This window comes from Neolamprologus multifasciatus, chromosome 3 (genome assembly GCF_963576455.1).
Source record: "Neolamprologus multifasciatus chromosome 3, fNeoMul1.2, whole genome shotgun sequence".
In the NCBI taxonomy this organism is placed as follows: Eukaryota; Metazoa; Chordata; class Actinopteri; order Cichliformes; family Cichlidae; genus Neolamprologus; species Neolamprologus multifasciatus.
Window position 1 is genome coordinate 9279772 of NC_140441.1, and position 9795 is coordinate 9289566.

The 9795-nt window shown below is 39.1% G+C and overlaps 3 protein-coding genes and 1 long non-coding RNA gene across 7 annotated transcripts in view; 2 read left to right on the forward strand and 2 right to left on the reverse strand.

The window, feature by feature from the left end:
• The window catches only part of LOC146521463 (programmed cell death 1 ligand 1-like), a 283173-nt gene that overhangs the window by 271154 nt on the left and 2224 nt on the right, over window positions 1-9795 (forward strand). Inside the window, exon 2 of one of the 2 annotated variants that reach the window (XM_085155110.1) lies at window positions 9428-9787. The exons of the other annotated variant lie outside the window; for it this stretch is intronic. Coding sequence (XP_085011236.1) covers window positions 9428-9787 — 360 coding nt within the window. The remainder of the gene's footprint in view (window positions 1-9427; window positions 9788-9795) is intronic. 2 annotated transcript variants of the gene reach the window in all.
• LOC146521475 (butyrophilin subfamily 2 member A1-like) overlaps window positions 1-9795 on the reverse strand; it is a 98401-nt gene that overhangs the window by 61659 nt on the left and 26947 nt on the right. The window lies entirely within an intron of this gene.
• Window positions 1-9795, reverse strand: part of LOC146521478 (V-set domain containing T-cell activation inhibitor 1-like) — a 71438-nt gene that overhangs the window by 32298 nt on the left and 29345 nt on the right. The window contains exons 1-2 of one of the 3 annotated variants that reach the window (XM_085155257.1): window positions 4390-5135; window positions 2950-3066 (exon numbers count right to left, since the gene is read on the reverse strand). In XM_085155257.1, the coding sequence (XP_085011383.1) occupies window positions 2950-2980 (31 nt within the window). In that variant the 5' untranslated portion in view covers window positions 2981-3066; window positions 4390-5135. Of the gene's footprint in view, window positions 1-2949; window positions 3067-4332; window positions 5136-9795 lie in introns of those variants that run through there. The other 2 variants (XM_085155255.1, XM_085155256.1) reach the window with 2 other exon arrangements.
• LOC146521479 (uncharacterized) lies at window positions 3739-6424 on the forward strand. The gene is made up of 2 exons (XR_014873434.1): window positions 3739-4066; window positions 5452-6424. It is a non-coding gene; the product is annotated as an uncharacterized LOC146521479 (long non-coding RNA).

Consider the following 9795-nt stretch of genomic DNA (forward strand, 5'->3'; position numbering starts at 1 on the left):
CGTCCGCACCTACACGGGTATTTTTGAAAACGCAGCTGTTTCGTCCACATGTAAACGGCGTTTCGAATCACCGAGAATGGAGATTTTTTAAGACTCCTTTTTTGCGTTTACGTTTGGACGAGGAATACAGAGTTCGTCACGCAACGTCAAAGGTAGGGCTGCTCAATTAATCTAATTTTAATCTCGATTACGATCTGGGCTTTCAACGATCATTAAAAATGACTGAGCCGATTATTAGCCCCTCCCTCGTGCTTTACTCTCGCGCTGCTCCGTGTGGCAAATCGAGCGCACCTCTCTGCATTTCGAACACGTGTCACAACAATTAAGAGCAGCGGTCCCCAACCTTTTTTGCGCCAAGGACTGGTTTATGCCCGACAATGGCTGTATCCCAATTCAGGGTCTGCAGCCTTAAAGGCCGCATTTTAAGGCCGATTACGTCACAGCGACGCGACGAAGGCTGTCCCGAATCAAAGGCTCTCGAAATGCGGCCCTCAAATGCGTCCTTCATTTCCCTGAATTTTAAGGACGTGGCGGTGTAGACTTCGTGGCCCAACATATCCCAGAATGCATAGCGCGGCGGTGGGTGTGGATAATTTTGCCAAAAAAAAAAAAACAGGAGATGAGGAGCGCCCGAAGAGTAAACTTTAAGTAAGTACTGAATATTATGTCACTTATTTATGTGCAAATGTTTAATAACGAAGAACATTAAAACATTACTGTTGGCCACATGTCGGCAAAGTTATGTGACATTAGTGACGTTTGTACTAACTTGGTTTTAAAGCCTTTACTTTAAAATATACGCCGTTCAATAGCTGAGCTTAATCTTACAGAGAATGATCAAAGCTCATGTAGAAACAAACAAACAAAAGAACAAAAGATTTTCTCCTTCATTTCTGTCAAACAAAGCTGTATGAAACGTTTCCAGCTGTCAGAATCATGGTTGCTAGGCAACCTGGGCAGCGCGACGGAGGCTAGACCGTCCCATTTCACAAGCCTCGCACTTCTGGCCTTAGCGGTCTTTGAGTACGCGGCCCTTGTGGACTGTTAAGGCTGAGAACTTTAAGGCTGCAGACCCTGAATTGGGATACAGCCAATATTTTCACGGACCGGCCTTTAATGTGTCGCGGATAAATACAACAAAATAAAACTAGTACCGGTACCGAAAAAAAGAAGATTTATTCATAACACACGTGAAAAGACCAAGGAAAACCGAGTAAACGATAAAAACGATAACAAAATAACACTGAAAACCGTTAAAAACCACAGTATTTATATTTGCACACTATTTTATATTATCTTTTGACAATCTTTAAATTCATTATTCAACACATTGTTATTGTTAAATAAATATCGTCAAATAATCAAGATCTCAATTTCAGTGAAAATAATCGTGATTATCATTTTTGCCATAATCGAGCAGCCCTAGTCAAAGGTATGTGCCTTTTTTCACGTCACGCTGTGCGCCACGTTATTGTTTACATGAGATGAATTGCAGAATGGCAGATAGAGACAAAATACTGTTAATCTGACTATCTTCAGGTTTTACACGCTTACATATACACACGCAGTTAATGTCCCTCATTTAGAAAGGCAGAGGCCTCACGGTGTAATTATTTTACATGTAGTTGTTTTTTTTCCTGTGTAATAATATTCAACATTGCTATCAATACATTTTTCAATCCCTCTGCAAAATGGGTTCAAAAACATAAACAACTGTTGGATACTGTTTGTCCGTGATTTGAACCGGGGCAACAAATCATGGCAGGATCAGCCTGATATTATTTGTATCCCACAGTAACTTTACTGTATAAAGAGCAAACATCTCCAAAATGTCAGGAGTAGTTAGTCATTACAAGAAGTGTTTGTGAACTAAAAATCAAGAATGTGGGATACTGTTTGTCCGTGATTTGGAGAACCCAGCGCTGCTCCCGATGAAGGGAAAACCAATTCTGCAGGGAGACCTATCTCGGCACTTGTGCAGGTGAAACCAAAGGGAAGATTTGCTTCACCATATTTTCTAGTTTTTGGCTTAGAATGAAGTTGGTTTGGAAACATATTCAGCGATGCTTCATTTTTTTGTTTTGTTTTTTCCTTTTCATACCGCGACTGGAGAGCGCAAACTCCGCCAATGTCGTTTTCCATCAACACTCATTAAAACAGCAACCTACAGGTATGTTAGCGCACTCATCCCCAACTGTCCGAGGAAGAGGTCACACGTTGAAACTGACAGAGGCGCAAGGCAGCCCAGGCGGGGAAATTTTGCTTTTACATTTTGCGACTCATTTTATTTCTCTGTCTTATAAGAAAACTATTCAATCAGATAGTTATTTGTGGTGAATGAAATACAGTTACACTTTCAAGCACTTTTAAGCACCACATCTTAAATTCAAGCACTTTTCAAACCTTGAAAAGACAACATTAAAATTCAAGGATTTCAAGCACCCATACGAACCCCGTACCCCGTACCCCAGAGGGTTAAACTTTTTTTTTTAAGTAAATCAACAGTTACTTTTGAAGTAATTAATTACTATTAGAATCTTGTAACTCAGTTACTTTTTTTGAAGAAGTAACTAGTAACTATAATTAATTACTTTTTCAAAGTAATGTGCCCAACACTGCACAGGAACCTGAAGGAGCAGCTCAGCAGTCCTACACACTGACATTAGCCCACTCAATGTAAAGTGTGAAAGTGTTGTTCCCATAAGGACGTGCTACCATCCTTATACAAATGCACCACCCCTGCTGTGTAACATTTACATTTTTACTCTTTGTAAACATCAACCATTCAGCTGCTCAAACAGTAATCAATGTGATTATGGGACACCTTCCATCCTGCAGAGTTTCTATTCAGCCTGATTTGTTTTTCATGTCTTCTCCTCCATCATCAGTTATCAGGAGAGCAGACAGTCAAAGTACAAGAATTCAAACAAACACAGAGATTCTACTTACAGAGCAGACACAGCACAGATGTTTCCTTCATCGTCCTTCTCACTCATTTGAGCTTTTTTTCATTTCTCTCACTGACACCAAGTAAAGCCCGCCCTCTTCCTCTGAGCACCAGCTTTTCTGTTATTACAAAAAGAAGAAAAACTGGAGTTATATCTTTTCTCATTTGATTTAAAAAATAAATAAATAAATAAATAATAATTGAGATTCAAAGTATAAATAAATGATTTTTGTCATACAGGCTAAATGACAGTTAAATTCCATGACATTTATTTAACATCACTTTATTAAATATGTGCTCAGGTACAGCGTCATCATTTTCAATTTTTAGAGCTGCAGTTTTTGTAATTATTAGATTTCAAAATCACAATACCCTCCATTTTATTGCCGTTTAGTCACCTTTTCTGAAATGCCATAACATTTTTAACTCAACTTGTTTTTCACAAGCTCCCTCATATTCTTGTCATCGAGTCACTGGGTATTTTAGTCATCATGTGTAAAGCTGCATTAAGGGACAAGTTAAAAGGTCGGAAAAGAATTAATTCCTCATGTTTTGCCCTGGTGTCTGTTTTCAAACTCTAAAATACAAATAAAATGAAATTTTTGAAACATTTTGGGACAAAACCACCTAATGTGACCAGAACAAAAATGATGAACGCACTGTGAATTGTTTAGCATTTAACGTCTTGATGCATGCTCAATCATCCAGGTAAGTAAATCTCCAAAAGTTGATTCTGTTCATCTGGACGTAGCGTTTGTGAGAGAAACTAACGCCTCCCACAAACACTGCGTCCAGATGAACAGAATTAACTTTTGGATATTTACCATTTAGTATAACTAATTATCCTTAACTTGGTTCTACAAGCACAGCAACAAAAAAATAATTCCTTAAACGCACCACAACCAGGCAAGGTGTGGCCGGAGCCGGCGCTACTCCACTTCTCAACCAATCAACGTTCCCCTTCAGCATACTTCGCCGCACACTCGTGTGTAACCTCTCGAAAGTGATCGAGGACAGAAACTTTTCCACAACCCACAGAGCAGCCCACTATGGATACTGGAACATCTGTTTTAATCTGCGGGGTCATATTTAACTTTGTTCTCTCATTCACGCCTGCAGGTAAGAACTAACCCTGGATCACAGTAACTTTTAACAAAGTGCAAGTTATCTTTGTTGTTTTTTTAGTTAGCAGCTTTGTGGATTTCTCACCAGTCGAGTAAACATGTACAGCAAACATGTTAGATGTAGTGATGATTACTAGACTAGAAGCAAGATGGATAGAAAGACGTGTTTTTGATACTGTGGGGACTTTAAGATCAGGACAGACATGACTGGGCTCATGGTGTCTGATGTAAATACACACACAACCCTGCGTCTCATTTTACCCGATTCATTGTGTTTTCCGTAAAGATTTCTCTTTAAATGTTCCGGATGACGTTTACCGATCAGCGATCCAAATCTTTCATGTCACTGTGATGAATGTTCTGTTGTTTGTGGAGGTTTAGCCTGGACCAGGCTGTCAAACCACGTAGCGACTTCTGCTTCAGCTCCCTCCGCCGTCCACGTCTCTATGTGGTTTGTCAGCCGGTGTTCCACGTTTAGAGATCTCCCCCAGAGTGTTGTAGGCCCTCTCGAAGAAATCATCGTGATTGATTTAGGGCAGCTTAATATGATGTCGGTTAGGTCTGGCCATCTACCCTCAGTGCAGAGTAAAGGGAGAGACCCACCCATAGAAACTGCACAGTCGAGTCGCCATATGTGCGTATTTCCTGTAGACATATCCAGAGCTCAGACACAAGCTCCTTATTCCTCTCCGTCTCTGTCTCCGCTCCATGTTCACTTCAAACAGCTTGTAGCTGCTTTGACAAACACACACAGCTGTGACCGATTAAACACGAAAACAAGCGTTTTATCGTCGAATAATCCGGAGACGGAGGAAACTTCGCACCACGCTCATCGACGTCCAGAAACAATCACGACAAAACAAAAAGGTCCAAATCCAAAGTTAAGCAGAGTTTATCTCCAGGTACTCCTTCAAAGTCGTCCTGCCACCAGAGTTAAACTTTCTGAGTTATATTACCGTCATTATACCAATAATGTGCTGAAGATCGCGTCAAACGACGACGCCAGATGTGAGAACTTGGGTGCGGAGGGTTCCGGGTGCGCGTTGTCGCGTTACGTGATTCACGGAGACGCGCTCTGGTGTCGTGTTTAAATGAAGAGACAGACCGTAAATTTTTGTGGGGTAGTTATTCATCTATAAATGTATTCATTTACAATATTTCCATACCATATACCGTTGTTTATGTGGTAACATCAGTATATATTAGGGCTGCTCAATTAATCGTTAGAAACTCATTTCCAAATGACAACTATTTAAAAAAAGAAAAAAAAAGATGACGATTGTACCGCATTTTGATCCGGGACATAATCTGCATGAAAACAAGCGCTCCCTCTTCCTGCTCAACAAATGACAAGGGGGGGGCTTATATTACGTGATACAGAAGCCAGCTTGCTGCTAAAATTGGCAGGGGAAAAAACCAAGGAGAGCACGAGATGCTGAAGCTGTAAAGGCCAAGAAAGTGACAGGAGAAAATCCGTCCCGGTGTTCCAGATCTACTGGCGTTTAGATCAACTGACTTGTGATCAACTTGTGACACACATCTGCAGCACGTTTGAATTCGTTTCATGCACAACACATTTGTACCTTTCAATTGTGTCTGTTTGTGCGTCATGCAAATAAACCTTTGAAAAGAATGAAATGATATCATATATTTCCTATTGGCCTACATTTGTACAACATTCCAAATTATATACACAAAGTCATAGAAATCACCACCCCTGTTCATCATGATTTTAATGTTCTCTTGTTCCATAACAATGAAATACGCCTTGGACAAATATGACACACCAATATTTCATCAGTGTTGTTACATCACATCCTGTAAGCAGAGTCTGTCTGTGTCTTTTCTCTGGAAATGAATATTTCCAGCCAATATAGGCAATCCGTCAACATGGCTGGAGAGTTGGTGGTTATATACAGTCTGTATAAGTGTGGTTAATCTAATGAACATTTGTAAGGAGATGGCAGTTACTGTGAATTCACAGCAGTTACACAGTGATTAGTAATAAACAGCCAGTGAGAGTGAGTGGATTTAAGAAAGTCAGTGACTCAGGTGTGTCGATTAGTTTGTCATCTGTTTGTCAGACTGGAGGAGACATAGAAATCTTTTGTTTTAAGTCTTAGTTAGGAAGATTCCTGTTGTAAAACAAGCATTTTGTGTGAGAAATGCAAGAAGTACATCTGCAGAAAGCACACAGTTACATTCTGTCCATCATGTGGACAAAATTGAAAAACTGAGAACGTTGGGCAAGTTCAAAAGAAATGTGTTTGTAAGAGCGAAAAACCAAATTGTTCCTAAAATAGTTATGGAAAGTCTAACTGTTGTATGTCTGTGTTCTACATGTTTATCTGATGGTAAATAAAGTTGCTATTGTTATATTGCAGTTTCTTGATCATTCTGAGTGGATTTACACAGTACAGGTCAAAATGACCTGTAACAAAATCAATGTCACTTTTTTGTTTTTCAACATAATACAAGGGTCAATTTCCAACACTTGCGTGTGATCCTCAATTTGTAGCAGATCCACTATCACATAGCAGCTGGAGCAGTCTCCAATGCAGGTCAGTCCACTACTGCCACCTGTGGCCAAATACCATAGCCTACTACTAGATTAACTTGTGACACATCTGCACCTGCTGCTATGATCACATTGAGTAGAGGCTGAGTGGCTGCACTTACCCCTGGTACATCCAAATCTACCCACAAACATGTTGAAAGATGCAATCCCAGCAATGTGGATTGTCAACACTAAAAACAATCAGTAAGCGAAGACCACAGGGATCAATTTTTCCTGTTTATTTAGCAACCACAACATTTGTAGTCGTCTTCTGCAGAGGGGAAGTCCACACACACTGTGTGGTACCACTTCCCACAGAAGGTGCATTCAATCTGCAAGAAAAATTAGATTGTCAGAGTCATTCATCTGAAGTCAGGCTCTTGAGTAAAGCAAGTAAACATGTTAGTGTGCAGATACTGCATATTTCTGTGCAACAGTCTTATCTGTGTATCACTTGATGTTTCCATGCGTCCTTTAGGTGCTCTAGTGTCTTTAAAGTGCAAAGGCATGCAGGTCACCTGAACTATAATTCCACTGTCGGTGCATCAAAGTGACATGTCACCCAGTGATGTTGAAGTAACCCAGTCAAGGTGCTTCCATCTGAGGTATTGATTTGTTATCTTACCCATGCTAACAACATGTGATGTTACAACACTGGTGAAATATTAGTGTGTCTATATTTGTTCACGACATTTTTCTTATGGGCAAAAGTATTGATATCATGATGAAGAAGGGTGGTGATCTTTATGACTTTGTGTATATAATTTGGCATTTTGAATGCATGTTGTATGTTATAACACTGGCATGATGTTTTACTGTGAGTCTGGAGTTTTGGTTACAGTGAACCTGCCTCCAGTTTATGAGATATTCACATCAGAAGCATAAGTGGCAAGAAAAAAGTAAAAGAAAAACTCATTTGCTATTAAAATTGTTTAAACAAAACATCACCTGTAACTAATGGATCTTTTTACAGTATTAATGTTTTCTTTATGGTGGCACAGTATCTGTGAGTGACAGGTTACAGTGTCACTTAGTCACTTTATTTTCTGTTGAAAGTAGAAAAACTAGGGAACAGATCCAGTCGAAGCTGAAACTTTATTCTCTCACTGAAAGCAGAGACAGTTTTCATTGAGATGTTTTAATGAATTTACAGCACAGGTTTCTCTGTTGATATCAGTGAGTGGAGCCCACCCACCAGTGTCTGTCATTCTCTCATCTGTATGATACTAATCATTCAAATAAGACATTTATATATTATTATTATTATTATTATTATTATTATTATTATTATTATTATTATTATTATTATTATTATTATTATTTGTTTATATCTATATAATATTTATTTAATTACACTTCAGTGCCCTAAATCCTCAGTCAGAGCAGTGTTTGGAAACCTCTGTGGTCCAGAAGCTCCACACAGTGTTGAACATCAGTATGGAGCTTCCCACCTCTAAAGAAAAGGATTGTAGGAAACAGTCACATACAGTCACTGAGTGAGCAGGTAAACATGTCTGTGCTCACAGATCTACACTTGTTGAAGCTTCTTGAAGGACATTCAAAGCTCTTCTTTGGATGTTTCAGCCTTTTGATCAGTTCTCTGTCCAGATGATGAGTTATGTTGAAGCACTGTGGGTATTAGCTGTGGATTGGCCATATTTATTTATTTATTCTATCCAGGTATGATTTTACTGAAGGCGCTACCAGTCAGATTGTTTCCAGATTAGAAATTAGAAGAAATGATGTGTTTTTCTGATGGGCTGCTAGTAAAAAAGTGCCTAAAGATACAGTTTTTTTGTTGTTTTCGGTTATGTGTAGTAAACAATCTCTTGAGTTAGACACCTTTATATGCTTGAAGGATCTATAATTTAGAGCAGCGAGTCCCTTGGCGGCGGACCGATACTGGTCCGTGAGTCGTTTGGTACCAGGCCGCAAGAGTTGAGGCTCTGTTGTGAAATTTATCGTCTTAAAGATTTCTACCGTTGTTTTAAATAGTTTTTATCGTTAACTGAGTTTCTTTCTTTCCCTGTGTGTTACGAATAAATCTTATAATAATAATAATAATAATAAATCTTCTTTTTTTTAGTACCGTACTAGTTTTATATTGTTGTATTTTTCTGAGACACCTTAAAGGCCAGTCTGTGAAAATATTGTCGGACATAAACCAGTCACAAAAAAGGTTGGGGGCTGCTGGAGTAAAGTGACCCAACAAACAAACAAATCATTCCTCTCAAAGTGGTACAAGAACTGAGATTTTACAAACCCTTGTGAAGAGTTTGTAAAAGAAAGCAACTGAAGTTCTTTAGAGTGTGAAGACTTTTTGTGTCTTTAATTCTGATACAGCACGCATCATTCATCTGCTCAGTGTTTGAGTTCGACAGTGACCTGGACACCGACTTTTAATATGCTCCATCCACATTATTTAAAGTTATTTAAAAACCTAACAACATCACACATTTTTTTTAGATAAAAAAAAAACATTTTTACTGAGAATTTCAAATTTTCAAATTCAAAACTATTAATAAGAAACTTTCTCTTTATTCTTTAAAAATCTATTTTTCTTTAGTGAACACTGAGCTGACATGAAGCTTTTATTTGCACTGGAATATAAATTTCATACTTTGTTCTTACTGCAGACTTTGGGCTTATTTTTATTCCCTGTTCTTCTTCTAACAGAGTCTAACAGGTGTGATGCTCAGGTGGTTTATCTCTGATCCCTAAGCTGATTGGCTGCTGTACAAGTGAATAGTTTAAACTTTGACCTTTAACCTCTCTGCTCTGTGTTGTTTTCTCTTTCAGACCAGAAAAACATCACAGCTGAGTCTGGACAGGACGTCACTCTGACATGTGGAGCTTCAAACAAGAACATCATAGGTGTAGAGTGGAGCAGAGCTGACCTGGAGTCAGAATATGTCCTTGTGTACCGGGATGGTCACTTTGTTCCAGATGACCAGCATCCATATTATAAGAACCGGGTGGATCTGCAGGACAGACAGATGAAGGATGGAGACGTGTCTTTGATTCTGAAGGATGTGACGATTAATCACACTGGAACATACGAGTGTCGTGTCTTCTTGGAAGAAAAAAATCGCAGGAAGAGAGCTCATCTGGATGGTGACCCCATCAGCATCATCAACCTGAGTGTTGTTGATCCTCCAGGTGAGTGA